Source organism: Sebastes umbrosus, chromosome 13 (genome assembly GCF_015220745.1).
Source record: "Sebastes umbrosus isolate fSebUmb1 chromosome 13, fSebUmb1.pri, whole genome shotgun sequence".
Taxonomy (NCBI): domain Eukaryota; kingdom Metazoa; phylum Chordata; class Actinopteri; order Perciformes; family Sebastidae; genus Sebastes; species Sebastes umbrosus.
In genome coordinates, this window is record NC_051281.1 from 24,116,417 (window position 1) to 24,139,653 (window position 23,237).

The window sequence follows — 23,237 nt, forward strand, 5'->3', positions numbered from 1 at the left end:
CAGGTGTACAGGTGGCACTGTAAATAAATACACCATTTTTGAAACTGGACAATGTTTCCCTAGTCTGCCTCCTACTCTTTAAGCCACTTTGGTCTGACTTCCTAACACTTTTATAAAGTTTTAAGTGTGCCTTAATGTGCTAAAGAAACCATGAGAAATATTGGCAAACTTTTTTGACCCAGGTCTGGAGAAAGATGGACAAACATTGAATATCCTTTGCAGCTGCCTATATGCTATGCTTGAAAAACCTGCAAACATGAGGAATACTTTGACATTTAGACTTCTGATAATGAATAAAAAAACATATGCACTTTAGCTACTAAAAAAAACTTTTAAACTCAAACCATGATACTGCTAGCTGCAAGCTAAAGGCTAGCTTTGGGCTTTAAGGTAGCAACATAAAATTGACAGAAACCTTTCCCCCAAACTGAGAGACTGGTTTCTATTGTAAATGTGTAACATCAATATGTAGCACGTTTTGGAATTGCTACATTAAACATGCAGTGGGTCTGAAGCTGTTAAAGTCATATTAACCAAGCAACTTCATCATCGTAACCCCACACAACTCCACCTGAAATACATCTGATAATACAATCCAAAAAAAAAAAATGTCTTCTGAAGATTTCTAAGTGTCAACAGCCCTTTTAACATAAATAAAGTCAATTTGTAGTGAGAGACATTTGATTTTTGTTTAATATAGATCACACTGGTGCTGGCCAAAAATGACACTTTCTTTCCACGCTTACTTCCAAAGCGGCATTATAAAACGTGAGGTACAACCAGTGAGTCCATTGGAGAATTTGATGATAAGTTGGGGGCAAAGGTCATCTGACCTAGAGCATCTACTGTAGCTTGTTGTGCCTGGAATGGTGTGATAACAAGAATTGCACAGCAAGCTAAAAATAAAAGTCACTTTGAGGTGGAGAGGAATTGTTACTCTGGGGTCCTCTCGGTTTCATTTGCATTATACTTGACTCCATAGCCTTTTCCCTCCAGTAAAGTAGTCAAAAAGCTTATCCTTTAGTCTCGGATCATAAAAATTGACAACAAGCCGATAAGTACGGAAGCTCTGAGAGGCAAGTGAAAAAAAACAACTGTTTTCACAATTTAAATAAAAAAAAAAACTTTTTCCCCCACCTTTTTTACAGAAGAAGAAAAAAAGAAATCAAGGAAATTATAAAGATTATCCTGGCGAAACCTTTTTTTTCACCTGTTCTTAAGTCATGAACAGGAGAGACAACAATTTAGATCAGACTTAGAAAACAGATCACCAGAAAAAAAAATTCTCACTTGCCACTCAGGGCTTCCATAGAATTTGACTTGTGGGTGACTGACAAGACAAAAAGGGATCTGTAGTATGAAACCCTACAATATAACACAAAACAGATGGTGTGATTTTAAATTCATGCCACATTGTGTACACAGCAGAACAGTCCAAGACTTCAGATTTAGCAACCCTAGAGACAGTTAAAAGTTGGGTAAGATGTCAAATTTGGCAACCATTTAGTTCATGAAACGTTGCAGCGCACCGTCCGTTACAGTGGCACATCAATTTCTGTGAAATAAGAAAAAAACTAAGAAAGAAATAAAGAAAAAAAGCAACCTCCTTTATCAACTTAAAAACAACCCTACAGTATGAACCAGTAACATTGGACGTGATCGCTGTGTAAGTAACAGAGTTGATGGATACAGTTGTTAGGATTACAGTAAGAGGAGAAAGTCCATGCAGACAGTCCATGCAGTTCCACATAACTGGCGACCACTTGGGGGATAAAGAGAGGAAAAGAGGGCACAGATGAAGAGAGGATGTAAACGTGTAGCCCGTGACAGCTGACAAAAAGGCACACTCATACAATACGTCTTCACTTTCTTGTATTCTGTGCATGTTGCACAACTACACACTCACACACACACACACAGACACAGACACAAGTCTTACCATCACTTTTACCAGGAGTGCCATCTTTTGGGGCATTTAAGAAAGGCAGTGCAGCAGCGAGTGGGAGGAGAGGTATAGAGGAAGACATTAGTAGCAATTGAAGCAGGAACAGGAGTGAGTGGGTGAGCAAGGGACCTCATCATCATTAGTAATGGCCATTACCAAGCGGCGGGGACTCATTGGAGAAGAACAAGGGGGGGGGGTGGGGGGGGGGAAGAAAAGTTTGACCAAAAGGATTACAGTAAATTTCATATCTATTGGTGGGGAATGGCTTAAACATTCCCCCATTAACTGAAAATGTTGGGAAAACATCCTTAAAAAATGTCGGGGGGTTTTCATCACACTACTTAGCCTCATCACATCGATTCGTCAAAAGCAGCAGGGTAAGAATTAAACAGTTCCTGCTGGCAGAACAGTCTAATTACAACCTCAGTAGTCATTAATAACCCCAGTCAGGCCCATGAAAGCCAGTGACTACAGGGGAAAATGTTTTAATACTTCATGATGATGGGAGATTTTGAGAATAACTGCTCGGGTGGGCCTCTGAAAAAGGACTTTGTTAACAAAGCTTTGCTAAAATACTGTAGATAGTGGCTCATTCCTGAGTAAATCTCTGCAGATGCACCACTGCATCCTGTTAGCAAAGCTGTAGCTTATTTAATTCACAGCTTTCTTTAGCATACATCAGATAGGCAATACGTCATCCAGAGTAGGCTCGCGTGACCACGCCCACTTTTGGGGGAAAACAACCCCGTGTCCCTCATAGACGGTAACAGAGTAAACAGAAGAAGTTGAAACATGTCTCCAAACTTCTACTTTAAACAAACCGTTACTAGTAATAACACTATGCTGAAGAGTTGCTGTGTAGTTGGTTGCATCGACAATAAATTCAAAAATGCCGATCTCCGATTTGTTCCCCTGCCGTGTCCTAAAAAAGATCTAACAGAGGGGCTTTATGGCTCCAAGCTATAGACCAGACCAGCATGGCATCATCGCCGAGGCTGCGCTCCGTTTTGGGGAAAAGAAACTCGCCGTCACAGGAGAGGAAATTATGAAAAGCTGTTGTGTAGCAGGTCTACCGAGGCTTTCACACTGATGTTTGAGGCCCATACGATACGTTAATATTAACTGTCAGTGTGGTAAATGGCTAAATGATGCTAACGTTAGCTTGAGTGTGAGGCTGATGCAGTAATACAGTCATATATTAACTTTATAGCAGCATCAGACTGTCGTCTCCAACTAAATCTCAACCTATAGATCAAACAGCTGGCTATTAACACGTTGGTTATTTACAGACAACACTTAGCCTAACGTGATTCAATCAAATATGTAGAGATGTCTGGATAGGCAATATCCAGACACTGTGTTGGATGGGGGAAGACTGAAGGGACATGGCGGTGATCAACCTTAATTTATTAAGGTATTGCGAATGCTCAGGTTCAGGCAAGGTCGCAAAATAATTATTAGACATGTGTATAAAACAAATGTTTGTATAACAAGAGATCATGTCAAAATTACAATCCAAACATACATCAAATTGCATTGAAGTCTGTGGGATCTTCGATTTTCTTTCCCCCAAAAGGGGGCACGGCCTTGACTTTTTGCAAAGTACCCGTATGTGCCGGTCTGATGTATAACCTTTCATCTTGATTCCAATTTGCTTGGACAGCTTCGATTCTCTGAACACTGTGTTTGTACTTACAATTCAGCGTGTGCTGTTTTTTGCTGAGTGACAGAAAGAGTTCTTTCTTCACAACAGAGTGAAACTGCCGTACTGAGGCTTGTTTATCTGCTTTTAGAAGGTTAGAAGGAGATGACTGATGGATTACCTAATGAGGCGTAGGACCCTGGGGGAAGGGCAGCCGCAGAGCTGAATGGCGAGGAGGCAGGGACGGTGGACAGACGGGACTTGGCGCTGGAGGCGGCGTTTACATCGATGTCACTACGGGAACGCTGGAGAGATCCAGATGAGGGCGACACCCTGGTGCTCACCAGCTTACCTATAACAGCACAGACATGAGAAGCATACAGTCACAGAGGCTGTTTATTTTAACGCATCACTTTCATCCAACTCTCTCCATCGAACTTTTTACTTTTCACTTCCACCAAAGAGTAAGACAGCCCACTGCCATCAGACTGTACTGTGACATCAGCAATAGTCAGCTGTGAAGCCCTAAGACTCATTATTTTTTCACATGTGCATTTGCACAGCTATGTACAAATGCACATGTGCATATAGTAGGGCTGTCAATTGATTAAAATGTTTAATCACGATTAATCGTGTGATTGTCCACAGTTAATCATGTTTAATCGTAAATTAATCACATTTTTATCTGTTCAAAATGTACCTTAAAGGGAGATTTGTCAAGTATTTATTACCCTTATCAACATGGGAGTGGACAAATATGCTGCATTATGCAAATGTATGTAAATATTTATCATTGGAAATCAATTAAAAACACAAAACAATGACAAATATTGTCCAGAAACCCTCACAGGTACTGCATTGATCATAAAAAATATGTTCAAATCATAACATGGCAAACTGCAGCCCAACAGGCAACAACAGCTGTCAGTGTGTCAGTGTGCTGACTTGACTATGACTTGCCCCAAACTGCATGTGATTATCTTAAAATGGGCATGTCTGTAAAGGGGAGACTCGTGGGTACCCATAGAACCCATTGTCATTCACATATCTGGAGGTCAGAGGTCAAAGGACCCCATTGAAAATGGCCATGCCAGTCTTTCCTTGCCAAAATTTAGCCTAACTTTTGGAGCGTTATTTACCCTCCTTCCCTCCAAGCTAGTATGACATGGTTGGTACCAATGGATTCCTTAGGTTTAGTTTCATATGATGCCAGAAAGAAATTAGTGGCGTTATGAATTTGCGTTAATGTGTTATTATCATGTTAACTTTGACAGCCCTAGCATATACAGTACATGCATAAATGTATATGGTCTAAATATTCAAATGTATATTGCGTGTATAGCTTTTGAATATCATTTACTTTGATTTCTTATTTTGTCATTATTACTTGAAATAGTCCTTTATCTGTTTCCTTGCTCGTTTCTTATATTGCTGTAACGTGAATAGCCCGGGAAAGTTTTCTCTTATCTTATCTCATCTTAACCACTAAGCTACAGATTAGTGCTGTAGGGGACAGTATGGATACAAGGTCTGGATCAAGGGAGCATTACTCTGCTCTCTCCTGCTTTCTCCGTACCAACATCACCACACATTGTCTTACTTTATACACTATTCTTGGCACTTCTAGGGAAAACCACACATGAAGGGATAGAAAGTGGCTTACTCCTTGTTATGCTCCCTCCGATGACACTCTTCACAGACAATGGCCGGCTGAAAAAAAATAGAAATAGCAGGACACATTTTAGTCTTTATGTACACATGCATGTATCACATTCCAACCCAGTGAGCACCTGACACCACTAGACAGTTATGGTATCTAAGAATAAGAACAATTCATTTGAAATTATTCATGTGAAATGTATGGACTCGTTTTATTGGAAACATTAGCTTCCTGTGAGACGGAACAAATTAGCTCACCCCTCAAACACACACACACACAGATGACCACAACAACTGCAGTGCTGACGGATTGAGTATGAGGTCATTAGTCAACACGCTCCATGGGGGAATCTATAAACTGGGTAAATGATGGCAATCGATCTAAGAGTGTGTGTGCACCGGTGGCTGTGTGTGAGAGCGCTCACACGTCTGCTGGCAATCTGATAATAATTACCAATGTTTTTACAATCATATTCAATAATTCAGATTAGGAATAGTGGATCCGATCAATTAAAATAGATGTGCAAAAGTTCAGAGAATACAGGAAAAGGCAGAAGGGAAGAGACAGAACAACACAGAAGAACAGAGGCTGCGGTCAAAAAGTAATGTCTTTTCCTAACCACTTTTCCTTGACCTCGATGGAAAATGTCACGAGGTCAAGGAAAGATGAGAAGGAGAATTCAGAAGGACTTAGGAAAAGACAACCACAGTGTTAATGGTTAATAGAATCTGACTGTACTTTCACTAGACTCCGTAATTATGATGAGACGAAGGTGGAGGTTATTGACGCGGGTCTGACGTGGTGAAACTACAATGTTCCAAAGATGGACTATAAAAAGGCGCATGCTCGCATCGTGTGTTCTTAAATAGCTCCTTCAGTGACAGTGAAAGAGAGATATCGCCGGTCTTTCTGCTGCTGGAACATCAACAGATAATAAAGGATTATTTTACCTAACGAGGACAACCGGTGAGAAATTTTATTTTATTACCAAGGTTGGAATTGAAATAAAAAAAGGAATATAGGCTACCAGTCAAACAAGTTTATATAAATATTGAATTAATTTTCAAGCTATGGAGAAGGGGTAGGACTATGTGTGTAGGCTGGACTTCTTCCTACTTCAGTTTGCTATTCTTGTTTTGGTTTTTACTTATTTGTTACTTGTTCGAACTAAATAAATAGAAATAAAGTTAAACAAAATGAAGTATATGACTGTATGAAAATAATTGTTAAATTAATGCAAGATAAGTATATTGTTTGTTTTCATGAATAGCCGAATGGTGAGTCGCTTTAAATGTTGCAGCCGCAATGAATTGTGGAGCAGCATTATCTCCTTTCCTTTCATAAAGGATGCTCCAGGAAGCATCGAAGCACCAACATTTAGAGAATTCAAACAGTTCTTATCATGGCCGCCACTTCCGGGTCATTTCACTCCGTTAGGAACCTCGCTCAGCAAAAAAAAGACTTCTCGACCGCAGCCAGAGAGTGGGTAATCTCAGCACTACAACTAAAGCACAACACTAGAAGGGCATCTTGGTTCTTACTTCAGACTCTCCTGGGAGGACGAGGAGGAGCGGTCAGACTGGGGTAGAGACACGATGCTGTCAGAGCTCTTCAGGTGAGACTGGAGGGCTTTCTGATAGGTGGACTCCAGCGCCTGGAACAGATGCTCTGCCTCCCGGCTGTAGTGGCCATGGAAACCCCAATAGCACCTTTAGGTGAGGGCAAGGAAAAGCAGAGGATATATGAACACATAAAACATAGACATAACAAGGTTCACCATAGGAATAAGAAGAAGTCTGTTGCGGCGCAATCAGCGTTAATGACGATGACGAGATGTCCGTCGGCAAATGAGCGGGGAGCTCTGAGCGCCGGCAACATGGAGGGACGCCAAACATCATTAATTTGCACATACCACCCACTTTGCAATGATACAAAGCCGGTTGCAAAGTCTCCTTTAAAACACTACATATATCAACATGCAATATTGTTGACGAAAAAAACAATGAGACTAAAAAGTTGTTTAAAAACCTAAAAAAAAAAAGTTACTCAGAGTAACTTACTAACTCAAGTTAAAGACAACAACAATGACAACAAAGAAACAAGGTGATATTTTGGCTAGATTACTAGATGATGATTATAAAACTGAACTGATGATGAGTATAAAACTGTTTTTCAGACTAAAACTACTCAAATAGTTCCAGTTTTCTTTGACTAAGATAAGACTAAAATGCCCAGATTTTTAGTCAACTAAAACTAGAGTTAAAAAAAACAGTGCAAAAAAACTAACAAGGACATTTGACACGGGATTGAAACTAAAACTAAATTAAAATATCTTAACACTAGGTGCAATGACAACACTTACTTTCTTGCAATGGATCTGGCCTCAGAGTCAGCATCGTGTATGCCTTTTTTGATGGTCTCAGTCAGAACAGCCACATGTCTGGGGTAGTAAGGGAACATGGTGAGGAGGACACAAGCAGTTAACCCAAGACTACGTCAAGATAAAACCAGGAAGTATAGACTCAAATGCTGAACTAAAAAAAAGTCCTGAGTATAAATCTCTCTTCTTTCTTGTTTTCTGTCTCTTCCAGTTTCATTCCTCTGGTGGCTCACAGGCAATGTGGCCACCCACAGGGGTTTTTCGCACCCTTTTTAAAGTCCCTGCTGCGGTTGTCACGGTTACAGTGATGGAAAGTCGCCTTTATCGCTGGGGGTCTTGATGATGACGGTTCTCTCAGGACTCATCAATTTAATGGGCCTCATCAGTGGGGCATCCAACCAACACGTAGCTAACTCAAATGTTAGGGAACTCAAATGCCAACATGTGAGAGGAGGAAGAACTACACACAAACTCTAACTTTTCTCTGCCCACACACACACACACACACGTTACACCACCGTGTCCATAAGACACACACTACATGCACACTTGCCAAGTGCTTTGGTGGTCTTGCAGGAACTAACTGATATTTTTCTACTCAAGAGATACAACTGACCTTTCCAGTGTATTGGTGTGCCACTCTTGTAGCATGAGGTCTAGGAACTCATAACAGCGTCTGGAAACGGGACAAAGCAATGCCATGACATAGGATATTTAACATGGGAACAAAAACTACAAACAAAAGCACCACTATAAAAAACATTTACTGTATACACAAAATATGACATGTCAATTAAAGCAAGTGCAACACAAGCAATATAAAAAAACATAACATGTTTGTGATTTGAGGGGAGAATATAAAAGATAGAATTGTTTCTTGAAACTAATAAAGAACTAGATGTAAAATAGTATATAGTTTGAATATATTCATATTATATACTGTATAGTGCAACGGTGTATTACAGCTATTGTAGGTGAAAAATTAAGAGCCGGGGCAGGGGGGTAATATTCTGAGACAGAATTTAGGGGGAAAAAAACTCTGATATTCTCTGAGATTAAAGTGATAAATTACAAGAATTTTTTTTTTTTTTAAATTGTGTTTTTTTTGTCAAAATAAAAGGTACAACAGGTCTAACATGAAGGTAAACTGTTTAAAGCATTATGTTCATAAAAGAACACAGAAAGAACATGAACGAAAATGCGTACATGTATCTTTCAGGAACTTCGCCTCGCTCAAAGGCCATCCTTACCCTAATAGCACTATTTCAGGAGCAACAAAATTCAGGGTTGATGAGGTCGATCCAACCTGGCGAAGTGAAGCGATGTGGTTCTTTGACCAAAAAAAACCCACACAATTTTCGAATTTCTTTTCTTGTAAATTTGTGACTTCGGAGAATAAAAACTCAGAATTTCTGAGATTAAAGTCGTAAATTTATGAGTAGAAAAAAATTGAATATTTTGTGAGATTATTTATTTATTTATTTTTAACTTACAATGGCCCTTATATGCCGTCAGAGTATAGTATATTTCCAACAGTTTATTGGAAAATAAATCAGTGCTCGATGTAAATGATTTTCTACTCATTCTTGAAAATCATCTAAGAAAAAGTATGATTCTTTTTACTTTTGACCTGCTGTAACGGTATAAAATTTGCATTTAGTAGCAGTATTAAGGTCCTCTTACCGTCTGACTGCTACTGATTTGCAGGTGCAGTTACTGGTGATGATGGGGATGAGACGTGGGTAGTGTGTGCGCTGGAAGAGAAAGCCAAGAAGTAAGGTTTCACCATTTCTAGGTACAATTATCTTTTCATTCTTACATAATGATGCCTGTGTGGTCTGGTGGTATACATGACATCGTTGTAAAAGTATCGTCTCAGGGAAGAGGAATGGAAATATTTGCAGGGTGCCTGAGGAAACCCCATCAACTCTCCTTACCCTGAGGATGAGGCGGATGACGGCCACTCCAGACGTGGCCATGATTTTAGCACTGTTGGGCACAAGGTTCAGCAGTGTGGGCATGATGCTCTCCGCTCCGTGGTCAAACTTGTTACCCAGTATTGATGACAAATGTCTGACAAAGGAAGGACGAGGGAAGGACATGGTGTTAAAAGACAAGTGAACACCTCCTCAGATCTTCTTTCTCACAACACAAAGAGCACTGTGGCAGGTATGAAGTCAATAGTACAGCTCCTCCAATGATTATGCCGTAATGTCTAAAAGTGTATTTCACTTTCTGCATTTTAACTAAAGGGTAAGATGCAAAGAGTGAGAAAATTACTTGGAGAAAAACATATGTAATATTATTAAGACAGTTGGGAAGTCGTCTCTTTTTGGAGAGAACACAAAAGAGAGAAATTGAGAGACGGACAGAAAAAGTAAAATATATCTAGGTTGTAATGGTTTAAAAACTGAAGAGAAATTCAATATGTGGTCTGCCTCAGCTGGGGAATGTTTGTGCTGGATTGAAAGGCGAACTGCGGTGGTGACGTTACAAGGGATGAGAGGATCCACGTACAGTAGCTCCCATCACTTCATCAACCTGCTGCTCTTTTCGTGCGTCTCTGCTCTGTTTCACCTCATCAGGGTTGTATTAAAACTTGGATGACGGATGTTTTTGGGTGGAGAGCACGCTGCTCGTTTCATACCCGAGCAGGGCTCATGTTCATTAGCTCAAGTATGTGGAAAGAAAACATTTTAGCATGGCGTAGCCTAATCAGTTAGAGACTTGAGTTAATATCACTGCTGCCAATCAAAGCCATTAATACTACCCTGACAAGGCAACCGATGCCGATCCATAAAAGAAAACTGAATGACTGAAGCTGTTATCTATGCTCTCTTCGAAGCCACCAGACTCCTTTGACAGAAACACTAATTTTACCTTGCAGAACACAGGGGTTGCTGCCGGTCTACCGCTGCCTTGTTTGGTTAGTTTGTTGTGTTATTGTGTGACTTCGGTGTTTTAAAGGGTTAGTTCAGAATCTGTGTTCTGTGAGGTAAAATTACTGTTTTTGTCAGTGGAGTCTGGTGGCTTTGAAGAGAGCACAGATGATATAACGGCTTCAGTTACCCGTCGAAAAGGGCTGTCTGACAGCAAGGTAACGCAGTGTAAATATTCTAAATATAGCATACACTGAAACTGATATTGATTTTTTTAGGTGGGCCTTTCTTTTAGGTGTCTAAAATAAATTTTGTTGCTGCCCCCCGTCCACAGTAATACATTGCTTCGCCTCCATGTTGGTACTCCTGTCTGTTTCTCCAAACTGGGGGCGTGCCGACCGTCATGTACTGTGGGTAATACACTGACTATGAATAAGAACCTCATACAACCCCACTTTAAAAAATCCAATATATCCCTTTAAGACGGATGTCTGAAACCGTGTGCACATGATGAAAATATGCTCTGTTATGATTGTTTGTCATTTATCAGGTAGTTCTAACAGGTAACCACATTGAAGCTACCGTAAAATTGTACTTAACTGATGTGTCCCAAAAACATTTCAAATTCAGGGCGGGACAGTACATCCTCCTCAACTTGGGATCTTACCCCAGTGTGATGCAGGCCTCGCGGACCACCTGTGAGCGCAGGTCTTTAGCTGACATCTTGAGGGAGGCCTCCAGGAGACGCAGCTGCTGAGGGAAACCCTCATACTCAGTTGCCCCGGCCAGCATGAGAGAACGAACCTTCTTCAGCTGGAGAGGAACAAGAAGAAAGACATAAATCAGTATTTCATCACTGGATCATGCACTTCCACCCTGTGTGTGTGTGTGTGTGTGTGTGTGTGTGTGTACGCATTTGGTTTCGGAGTCTTACCGCTACCACTCGGTGCTCCCAGTCATGTTTGTCATCAGACAGCACTTCTCTGATCTTGGACAGCTGGTCCTCTAGATCTCTGTTAGAGTAGATCTGGACACAGAGATAGGAGACATAATAACATTAGAATGAGCTATTTTACAATACTGCATATAACAGTACTTTAAAGGCTGAGATTTGAGAGAGGCCAGCTGGTAATAGTCCACACCATACAAGTTACATACAAAATATAAGATAATAAGTAGAGTTAATAGCGGTATTAGGGGAAACAAAAAAGCAAAAAAAATTAGAAAATATTACTACAGCTGTCACTGCTGTGTCCTGGCAGAGCCCTACCATGACATACTGGTTTGACATGGAGTGAGATGCAACACATTAAAAGATATAGCAGACAACTACTGAAGTGTAAATCTTTCTCTAATCTAATTAGAGAACATCTTCACATCTCTCTCGGCCATCTTCCCACCTCTGGATTTTACACTATCCAACAATACCAAACAATACATAGCTCAGCATACCTGGACTGAGGGCACATCTTCAAAGGATTTGATGAAATCCTCTTCATCAACAGCACCGGCAGCTGCTTCTTTACCTTTGAAAAAAAAAAAGAGGTATTGTACCTGAGATTCTAAACTTGTCTAAAGAACGATCTAAGCAGCAGAAAAGTGTTTATTTGATACCCGTCAAGACATTACTAGACATATTACTCACAGTAGGGAAAGTTACAGCTGTAGCATTGTCACAATTACTAATGTTGAAAGCACTGAAAGGGTAAATGTGTTAGAGCTGTGTACAGATGTGTGGACTGAACCCCTCCCTTACTTGTGGCCTTAGTTGTGGTGGCTGAGCTGGGTCTTCTAACAGAGCTCACTACAGTCCTCCTGCCACTGGGGGGTGCTTTGGATGATGACGAGGAGGAGGACCGGCCTCCATCCACAGAGTCTTCATCCTCAAAGTTCTTATCTGCAACGACAGAGGCAGAAAAAAGGAAATTGTCATTGTAAATTTGTCATCATCATTTGAAACCGTGAAAAAAAAAGGCGATGTCTCAGTGACTGTGTGAGAGATGCTTCCCATAAGGATCAATAAATCATTATTCCCTCATCATTCAGAGACACATTGCTCCCCTCAGAGGTGCTCTCTTCCTGGTAAGTATTAGGGCATCATCCTTCTCTTCTCATTAATCTGCGTGCTACAGCAGACCCTGAGTCATCTCTGCTGTTGTCTGACCTCTGCCTGCCTCAGGGAAAGAGTACAACGCAGTCAAATCTGTCAGGTTTTGTGTGTGTATATGTATTCATTCAGCCTTTATCTATCCATCCATCTGACTTTAATCTGGTGTGGCAGCCATGCATGGATACACGGCCCCCTGTCACCTGCCCAACGTGACCATTCACATGAGGGATTAGCCCGGGGCAGATGTGATGGTGCTGGGTGGTTTGCCGGCATGGCAACAACGGGAATGTTTGCAGCTTAGGTCATTGTCTATTTGTGAGGACATGTAGATAAATAGAATTGATTTAAAAGGGAATGAAGCCCACCCCTTTTAGCTGCACATAAACATTGCTTTCATCAATTGATCACAGAACAGTGATCAGGCTGATACACAAAACACAGCTCCTTAAATATCCCCGCTGCGAAGCCACGAGCATGACATCTATCACAGACGGACAGACACCACAAAAAAACGTGGAAGCCAGGGACAAAAAGGCAACATGTTGAGAGATTAAAAGGTGGAGACAGGAAAGAGACGTACATCCAGAGAATTCAGAGCAATGACTGAAAAAGGAGATGACAAAAATACCAAGAAATCCATGAGAGCAACAGCAAGCAAGAAGAGAGCGGAGAGAGAGAAAAGAGGAGATTTAAAAATGCATCATTCTTACGATCGCAGATTTTCTTGCACATCAGCTTCTTAAGCATGTCTCTGCCTCACCCTCTAACACGCTCTCTCTTTTTCACCAGGCAGCTGTCGACAGGATGCGTGTGTGTGTGTGTGTGTGTGCTCTGCATCTGCCTCTGTTGCACGCTGGGCTCTGACAAAGTGCCAGACTAACCACCCCTAAAGCCTTCCTCTCAGAGTTCAGTGTGTGTGTGTTGATGTGAGAGTGTGTGTTGTGGTGATGCTGTTGGACTGTAGGGACTCTCTTGGTGAAAGGAGGGAGGGGTCTATTGTTGTGTAGGGACTCTCTTGGTGAAAGGAGGGAGGGGTCTATTGTTGTGAGATCACCTTTTTTGTGCTTACCGAGTAGACACACTCAACACTCAACACCAACAACCACAAGCTGGCCTCACAAGCCTATAAATATCCAGCTAACAAGGCCAGTTATATATATATGTGTGTGTGTGTGTATAGACTGATAGATCGATTTTTTTTATCTGTTCAAAATGTACCTTAAAGGGAGATTTGTCAAGTAATCAATACTCTTATCAACATGGGAGTGAACAAATGTATGCATATATTTATTATTGGAAATCAGTTAATAACACAAAAAAATGACAAATATTGTCCAGAAACCCTCACAGGTACTACATTTAGCATAAAAAATATACTCAAATCATAACATGTCAAACTGCAGCCCAACAGTCAACAACAGCTGTCAGTGTGTCAGTGTGCTGACTTGACTATGACTTGCCCCAAAACTGCATGTGATTATCATAAAGTGGTCATGTCTGTAAAAGAGAGGTACCCATGGTATCCATTGGACCACTTTGAAAATGTCCATGACCGTTTTTCCTCTCCAAAATGTAGCGTAAGTTTCAAGCATTATTCAACCTCCATCGCAACAAGTTAGAATGGTACCAATGGATTACTTATGTTTTCCAGTTTCATGTGATACTAGGATCTTCACTCTAGCTTTAAAACTGAACCCTGTATATTTGTATATACAAATATATACATATAAATATATACATGTGTGTATGTATGTACTGTGTCTATACATACACAGTATAATGCATATATACAGTATATACATACACAAATATTATCCAGATCCGAACGCTCCAAAAATCTGAGCTCACCCTGCCTGATTCCCACACGTACATAAAGGCTAATAGCTTGAGCACCTTAACACAAAGCACAGCACGCCACACTGAGAAGAGTATTGATTAGAGCTGTCAGAGGAGCTGTTCTCACCAGCGCTGACACAAATGTCGAGGTCATTTATCTGTGTGTCGGGGGAGCAATTAGAGCTGCATGCAACATGCTATGAGCAATTGAAACCCGCGTGTGCACATACAGACACGCAAAACAGACCACGCACGCACGCACGCACGCACGCACGCACGCACGCACGCACGCACGCACGCACGCACGCACGCACGCACGCACGCACGCAGAGGAGATGCCTCCTTTGCAAGTTTTTAATGAAAGACAGCTTACTACTGAGACCACCATGACTTGTAACAGTCACACTCCTACACTGACTACACCTCCTTCCAGACACAGGGCAGTCTGACACAAACAGATACACAAACAGATACACAGGAAGCACGGCAGAGAAGGACAGACAATATTACAGTTGGCTACATCCTCTCAGGGAGGAAAGGATCCCACGAACAGCATCGATAACTGATATGATTCACAGTCTCAACTTATTTGTTGAGTTCTTTTTTAGCAAAACATCACATTTCACATACTTTATAGAAGCACAGCACGAGCACAGTCTGTTGTTTGAGCAGCTGTGGATATTTCATTTATTTATTTAACCTTTATTCAACCAAGAGGGAGAATGAACCACCAACCAACTGCCTTTCATAATCTATAAATCTATCTTTCTTGGCCCATTTTGTCATTTAGGAGTGGGCAATATGGCATATATTTTGAATAAATTCAATTAAGAAACTATTTATACATAAAACAATAAGATATCATTGTCTGTTTTTGGCTAAACTACTAAATACATGACAAATAGGCCTAAAAGTAGTTCACTACATTGACGCAAAAAATGAACTTAAAATTGCTACAACTCTGTAGGCTACTAGGCTATCATACACGTGAGTGACATAGTGTTATGTTGTGGCCAATGTGTATGTAAACGCTGTCCCCTCAAGACTGTGTGCTGGTATTCATATAGCCCAGTGTTTCCCATTAATTACCTAGACCCGCCAGTTTCATAATGTAACCAAGCAATTTTTTACATTTCTCAGTGGGTGGGTCAGCGTAGTCTGCCCTGTGGATTCAACTCGGCTTGCCCTTGCCGGGAGCATTTCCTCCATCACGAGTGCCTTTAAGTCGGCCTGGAAAGTCCCAGGGTGAAGGTGGCTCTCGGGCCACGGCTTCGGCTGTGAGCTTTGCAGCACCACAGTTCTCCTGCTCCCGCCATGACTGACGGTCTGCGGCAATGTCGGCAATCTACCCGACCCATCTTGAAACACGGACTCCGTTTCGTTAACCACGCTTTGTGGGTGTGACTTTTTTGCCCTGTCATCACCATTCATATCTATACAACCAATGTGTTTATGATGAAATTTGTTACTAGAGTACAAAGCTGTTTACAAGGGCACAGAGTTATTCATAGATATAGCATCTTAATTTGCTCTCAGTGTGCACCAGATTGATGCAATTCATTTTAAAATATACAACATTTTCTTCAAGAGGAGCATGCGCCCAGACCCCCCTACAGTGTCCAAGGTCCACCCACCACAGTCTCACAAAATCCTGCGGGAAATACTAAAAGTGAAGCCAATGCTGAAGTGCCTTAAACTTGCATTCTTTCTAATGGCCAGCAGGGGGCGACTCCTCAGATTGTATAGAAGTCTATGAGAAAATGAGCCTACTTCTCACTTGATTTATTACCTCAGTAAACATTGTAAACATGAGTTTATGGTCTCAATCGCTAGTTTTAAGTCTTCTTCAATACAGCATGATGTTCATTTAGTAATAGACAAATAGACCATAAAGCAGGGTATGCTTTAGGGCGTGGCTGCCTTGTGATTGACAGGTTGAAAGAACATTTTGGGTCGCCTGAAAACAGCACTGTCACACAAACACTGTCTTATTCAGCGTTTGGTTGTACTTAGCTCCACCCTCTCGTGTCAGTTCTGGTTGCAAAAAAACAAGATGGTGATGGCCAAAATACTGAACTCGAGGCTTCAAAAACCGCAGTCCATAAACCAATGGGTGACGTCACAGTGACTATGTCCACTTCTTATTTACAGTCTATGGAAACACTGCATATTATATTGTTAGTGAATGTGTCCAGCAAGGCAATGGGAGAAACAGACAAACACTAGTAAAAGAGAAGAGAAATGGGCTTAATTTAAAACTATATAATTTTAAAGGATAAGAAATAATGATTCATTATTTTGGAGAAAATTCCCAGCCAGAGCATAGAGGGATATATCAGTGTTATTTAAACCATTAAAAACAACATGCACAAACAGTACATGGTTAGGTCCTTTTCAGGAATGAAGGATGTGCTACTTTCTATGTGCACTAGGTGTCAGGATACACTGAAACACATTGAAGCACTCAAAGTTGCTGAAGCTGCACAGTCACCAGTAATCTGTCTCTGAACCACAGATTTATATAATAGGAGGGATTTTCTCTCCCCTCGCTGTACTCTTTTAGAAAAAGGATAAAAGCCCAAAGGCAAGAGAAAGTTCAGGAAAGTAAAGTTATTCAATGTTCTTTGCTGGCTGACAGCTGGGAGGCTGAGACAGAGGAGGGGGGGGGGGTCTCTCTCACACTGTCTTCACCTCTACCCCTTTTAACCTCCGGCCCTTCACACAGGCCTATGGTTCAGCCTGTAGCCTGAGGGGTTACATAAGAGACATATGACTGGTGACCAGTGTTATGTCATAACAAAGATTTCTTGTTTTGCTGACAAACTATAGCGAGGCTGCTGACAGGGCAGGAAATTAAGCTTCTGGTCGCAAACATTTACCAGTACTTTCCCTTGTTTTGGCTCTCATTTTATTTTCTACCATTACCACACCAACCAACTAAACCACATGTGTTTTGTTGACTCAGAGAGCTTGCCTCTACCTGTTTAATCCAGACAGGATTTAAAGCTTCAGTAGGCGGAATGTTTTTGGCATTATTGGGCAAATATTCAATAATAACCTTTCAGCATATTGTAATTCAAGTGCTCTGAGAGAAAACTAGACTTCTGCACCTCCTCATGGCTCTGTTTTCAGGCTTTAAAAAATCTAGCCCGTTACGGGAGACTTTGGCCAATCACAGGTCATTACAGAGAGAGAGCGTTCCTATTGGCTGTTCAATCAATGGAGGTAGCTGAAATTTTTTTAACCTTTCTCATTTTACAGATAAACAGTACACTACAAGATGTTTCTGAAAACATTTGAGGCGAGAAATAGACATTACAGTAACAGAATATTGATTCATATTTGATCAGCGCTGCCTAGTTTGATTGTTTGATCGGAGTTTGCGAGTGATTGACAGCTGCTCAGAGATGGCAGGCCTCCAGCTCGGCTCTGATTGGTTGCTTTCCTCCGTTCTGTTAAATCTTGCAGAGGCACAAGATTTTTTTCAAATTAGCTGTCACATGCACTACTGACAGGATATAGTGATTGTTTTATAAAAATAACTTTTTTAGAATCATATTTGCTCCATTTCTACCCACTGCTGCTGTAAGTCTGTCAGATATCTACCGGGGAACTGAGCTCTTGCTCTCTTGACAGCCAGGCAGAGGAGGAGCTTGCTCTGACTGTATACTGTGGCTGCTGCTAATGAGGGGTTTTGTATTGTTAGGATGTTATTTGCTCATCACCAAGATGCAGTAGGAAGAACATTTTGCTGATCAGTCAACTGATGACTCATCCGGTTCCTCTCTGAACAGCCAAAAGATATCAGAAGGCAGGCTTTGATTCATTTATCTGTGTCAGAAAATGCTGATTGAATAGATAGAATAGCACGGCCAACTATGAATATGGTGTCCTATATTCAGCAGCAGCACCGATGAAACGATGGTTACAGCTAATGCTTTCATTTCTTTATTGTTTACTGCAAAATAAAATGTTAAAATTAAGCAATTTGTCTAATAGTCTATAAAATGTCCGAACATAGAGAAATATTGTTCCTACAGCCTCAGCAAATGTCTTCAAATAGATTGTTTTCTCTGACCTAGAAGTCCACAGCCCAATGACATTCAATTCACAATTAATTCAATTCATTAATGATAAAAAAAAAACAGAGAAAAATGCAATGTTTCAGATACACTGTGTGGGTAAAAAAGGCCATTCACTGTGGGAGTGATATTTTCACAGCACACAGACAGAACAGAAACACATTATTGTAGCCTGGCTTGTTCTGAGGACAATGAGCCGGCTGTCCCACTCAGACTTCACTACAATCAGCTGAAGAAATGAGGAACAGAAGCAGAGAATTGACTGGCTTGTTACCCAGCGGCCATGTAAGGCCACCAGGCTCTTATTCAGACCAACTAACCCCCGCGGATTTCTTTCCAGGCTGTCTACTGCTTTTTACCAGACTGTTTTTAAAGCAAACTAGAATGGCATTCGGAGAGCGCAGACCTCCACCCCCCTCTACGTTCAGCTTGCGCCATCATCCACGTGTATTTTTGTTTATGTTGTGATCAACTGTACGTAGTACATTTACTAGACAGCTGGACAGGAACAGAGCTGAAAAGAAAAACAGAGTTTGTGTACATATACAAATGTGCACTTAAAGGTCCATTGTGTAGGATCTGGCGGTATCTAACGGTGAGGTGAGGAGATTGCAGCGACCTGAAGCCTCTCCTGTGTGCCAAGCGTGTTGGAGAACTACGGTGGCCGACGCGAAAACGCGAATGGTCCTTTCTAGTGCCATCTGGAGCAGAGCCAGTGCCTAGAGAGTGTGTGTACATGTGAAGTGAGCGGTGAAGACAGAGAGCGGCGGCGACGGGAGCGAGTAACGGTGCAACATGGCGGACTCCATGGAGAGGACCCGCTCCGTATGTAGATATAAACGATTCATTAGCTAACAAAAACACAATCATTCTTATGATCAGGTGATTATACACTAAAGAAAACATACTTATTAATGTTATATTACATTTCTGCCAATAGATCTCCCTAATTGTTACAAACTGGTCCTTTAAGCCTGCTCACCCCAACTCTCAGCCACAGAGGCTGTATTTTGTAGTGACTAGTACAGATATTCAGTGCAGTTGGCATAGATAACCCTGGCCTGAGTCCTGGCAGAGGGGCCACTGCTACAGCGGCCTCTTATTGTGCCCCTCAAAGGCTCCCTTTAAACATCAGAGTCACTAGGACAGAGGGGCCGCTGGCCCATTTCACTTGGCAGAGAGCATGAGGAAGACAATCACATCATTCAGTACGCTGGTCACAGTTTATACTCTTGTCTTGTGTCTCTCTCTCAACTGTGAACTCACTATTAAAATCAAAGCAAGCTGCATCTCAGCGATACCTTACACTTGACAAGTTATGCTATGAGGTGATTGATAATGAATGCATTCATTAGCACGTTGTCTGTATTTTTGTTATTGTCACCAAATCCCTTGAAAGACCAAAACGAACAATATATTGATTATTTGAGGCTATCATGTTGTTGGTTTTTGGTCTTTTCGTGACATTTGCTGAATAAGAAAACATTTGAATAGATCAATCCTTATCCTTTAATATCAATTGATCTTAAAGTATTTGGGATTGAAGTGTAGTTCCAGCATCATGTTCATCATTTATATACCACTTTTAGCAGTACATAAAATCACTACTGTGATTATATGATTAAGACTACTGTGTATATATATATATATATATGTATATATATATATATATCATTTATTTATTTGAGTCTTCTATTTCCCAAGTATTCCCTCTTTGTCTGAATGCATCACAAAAAAATACAGTTTAAAAAATACCTAATGTAGGGAAAAGGCTTTTTTCAGAGCCTCCTCCACACTATGCAGCAGCCCACATAAGAAAACACATTAAGCTCTTCGCAAAGCAGGGCATGTGTGTGTGTGTGTGTGTGTGTGTGTGTGTGTGTGTGTGTGTGTGTGTGTGTCTGTGCGTGCATGTGATGATGATCAAAGGGCTTCCTTAGAAAAAGGATTCAGCCCCCACTGGTGTTAACCATTTCCTTCATGGTGCAAGATATAATACTACACACACACACACACTTACATAAACACACAGTGTTCAAGCACCTACGCAGTGGCGCTTGTGTCATCCCAAATCCATAAGTAGCGGGGCCTAGCTGACACATGAATTGGGTTTTGACAGTCTAATAATCCCGGGAACCAAATTTCACCTTCAGAGCCCGAACATGCATGTTATTTCTCTTTTTATAGACTGATCCAATGTGATATCACGTCTTATCATTATATCAACCTGCATTCCTTTAAGTGGTTGGAGGGATGTGCCACTTGAATCTAGTTAGTGCCAGAAAGATAAAATTAGTTTGCTGCTCATCCCAGCAGAACTCTGGGGAACAGACGGACTTGCGATGTCCACAATGTTAACGGAACGGCAAAGAACTGGAATTGAAGATGCTGAAGGCAGCTCATGCACACACACAAAGCCTCTGGGATTAAGCCAATTACAAAGACGTTGTGTGATTGTGTTGAGGAAACTGAGAACCAATTGGCCGATGTACCAGGATTACGACAATCCTCCCATATTCACAGTTTCACGTTTAAAGAGTGCTAGCCGACCGTCCTCTCTGTGCTTCTAAATACGGCCTCTATTTGGAGCTTCAGTTTGCATTATGCATTGATCTGCTATAAATGGTCCCCATACAGAACCAGACAGACACATAGAAACTCTGACAACACTGGCAGGCCCTTTTATAAACAGTCAGTTATATAAGAGAAGCAGCTAAATCAGGCATACTGTTCAGAGCAGGCTGTCTCTGTTGTTGGTGGTAAACCTGTCAGTAGCTACACATTGGAAGGTTCAATCTAAAAATGTGTTACAGTATCATGACCAGATGCTATTTTTAGTGGAACTACAGCTGCAACAATAAGTCGATTAATTAACAATTGTCAGCAATTTGGATAATCAATTAATCATCATTTGATAACGTCACCATGGTCTCTGGGAACTTGGGATATGCTGACATGTGACAGACCAAACAATTAAAGTTGCAGTTGGTAACTCTGAGCAAATATGATAAAAGGTATTTTTTTCACTATATGCTGACAGTAGTGCATGAGACAGATAATCTGTGGGGAAAAAAATCATGTTCCTCTGCGCTCATAATGGCATTTGCAAGATTTCACCACGCCCAAAGGAAAACAACCAATCAGAGTCGAGCTGTCTCTTAACGCAGCTGTCAATCACTGCTCATGAAACTCGTAAACTCCGATCAAATTGTCAAACTAGGCAGCCCTGATCAAATATGAATCAAGACTCTGTTACTGTAATGGCTATTTCTCTCCTCATCTTGTAGTGTACTGTCAGTGTCCGGCCAGTGGGCGGTGCTTGGTTTTTGGGCTCGACTGTTTTCAACACGGCGGCCGGGTCACAAACTTTCTCACTTCTCACAGAAATAGGCATTACAGTAGCAGAATATTGATTCATATTTGATAAGCGATGTCAGGTTTGACCGTTTGATTGGAGTTCATAAGCAGTGATTGACAGCTGCGTTAGAGACTCCTCGGCTCTCTGTGATTGGCTGTTTTCCTTCGGGTGTGGTGAAATCTTGCAGATGCCATTAGGAGCAGAGGAGGACACAGAGGAACATGAATTATTTTCACAGATTATCTGTCTCATGTACTACTGTCAGGATATAGTGACTGTTTCATATTTGCTAGAAATGACCAACTGCAGCTTTAAGTGATTAACCAAAACAATAATCAGTAGATGAATTGATAATGAACATACTCATTGGTGGAACCACAAACCAGCACTATGCCCTGCATGCTGACCAATAGTTAGCCCTGATACAGCTCCTTACTACTGTTTGTCTATTTCAGATTCCACGCCCAATATTGTTGTATACAGAAAGAATGTCTGCAATTATCTACAGTCAACTGAGAGTATAAAATTGCAGAATGCATGTTATCCCAGATTGGCATTTATTGATTTAACCGTTCAATTCCCTTCTGTACAACTGACACCAGCATGAATGAGTAATAAAAGAAATACTCTCATCAGTGCTCTGCATCGGCCAATTAACCTAATGAATCTTCAGATTGAGATCTGTGCACTTTTGGGGGGGTTTAGCTGTATTGCATTATCCTAAGAGGCTTACAATGAGAGCAATTCATTGTGAGAGTAATCAAAATGCTACAACAAAATCCTGCTGTAAGGACCACACAGCTCAGCGCAAAGATTCTTATAACAGATTCCTGGTGTTCAATTTAAATGAGTCCAGGTAGAAAATATCTTAGTTTTCTGCAAACATCCCTGCTGCAACTCGCAAAGTAATGCAATAAGATTACTCTGATCTCATAACACCTGCACCAAAAGTTCAACAACATGTAGATAAATATATATTCACCTACTCAGAAGCATTTTGAGGAAAAGAAGTACACTGTTATTGTATGCCAGTAAGTAATGCCAACTAATGGCAGTGAAGCACTTTTCTTACACGTTATAGGACCGCTGTGGAGGCAGTAGAAGACAAAAATATTCAAATGTAACTCAACAACAAGTAATCAGAAATGAACCGGTTTATAAATGGATTGCATAACAAATTGTGTAAACAAGGCAAAAGTGAGCATGGCTCACATTCCCCCGCTCACTGCTTGACCCCTACTAGAGTAGGGCCAAAGGTTTGGCCCTTTTGGACCCAATGGAATTAGTCTACTGAGCACAATCTAGCTTGTTATTAGCTCACCTTCCTCAAGTCCAGGGTGGCCAA

General features: G+C 41.1%; 1 protein-coding gene and 1 long non-coding RNA gene across 47 annotated transcripts in view; one reads left to right on the top strand and one right to left on the bottom strand.

The window, feature by feature from the left end:
• Nucleotides 1-23,237, bottom strand: part of clasp1a (cytoplasmic linker associated protein 1a) — a 100,089-nt gene that overhangs the window by 32,237 nt on the left and 44,615 nt on the right. For 35 of the 46 annotated variants that reach the window (XM_037789222.1, XM_037789214.1, XM_037789223.1 and 32 more), the window contains 12 exons: nt 12,263-12,403; nt 11,959-12,032; nt 11,441-11,533; nt 11,174-11,319; nt 9,565-9,700; nt 9,311-9,381; nt 8,244-8,303; nt 7,610-7,687; nt 6,789-6,956; nt 5,251-5,297; nt 3,769-3,939; nt 1,940-1,963 (listed from right to left, as the gene is read on the bottom strand). In XM_037789222.1, coding sequence (XP_037645150.1) covers nt 1,940-1,963; nt 3,769-3,939; nt 5,251-5,297; nt 6,789-6,956; nt 7,610-7,687; nt 8,244-8,303; nt 9,311-9,381; nt 9,565-9,700; nt 11,174-11,319; nt 11,441-11,533; nt 11,959-12,032; nt 12,263-12,403 — 1,209 coding nt within the window. The remainder of the gene's footprint in view (nt 1-1,939; nt 1,964-3,768; nt 3,940-5,250; nt 5,298-6,788; nt 6,957-7,609; nt 7,688-8,243; nt 8,304-9,310; nt 9,382-9,564; nt 9,701-11,173; nt 11,320-11,440; nt 11,534-11,958; nt 12,033-12,262; nt 12,404-23,237) is intronic. The other 11 variants (XM_037789200.1, XM_037789203.1, XM_037789192.1 and 8 more) reach the window with 1 other exon arrangement.
• LOC119499932 lies at nt 52-22,893 on the top strand. The gene is made up of 3 exons (XR_005209486.1): nt 52-1,322; nt 22,202-22,207; nt 22,883-22,893. It is a non-coding gene; the product is annotated as an uncharacterized LOC119499932 (long non-coding RNA).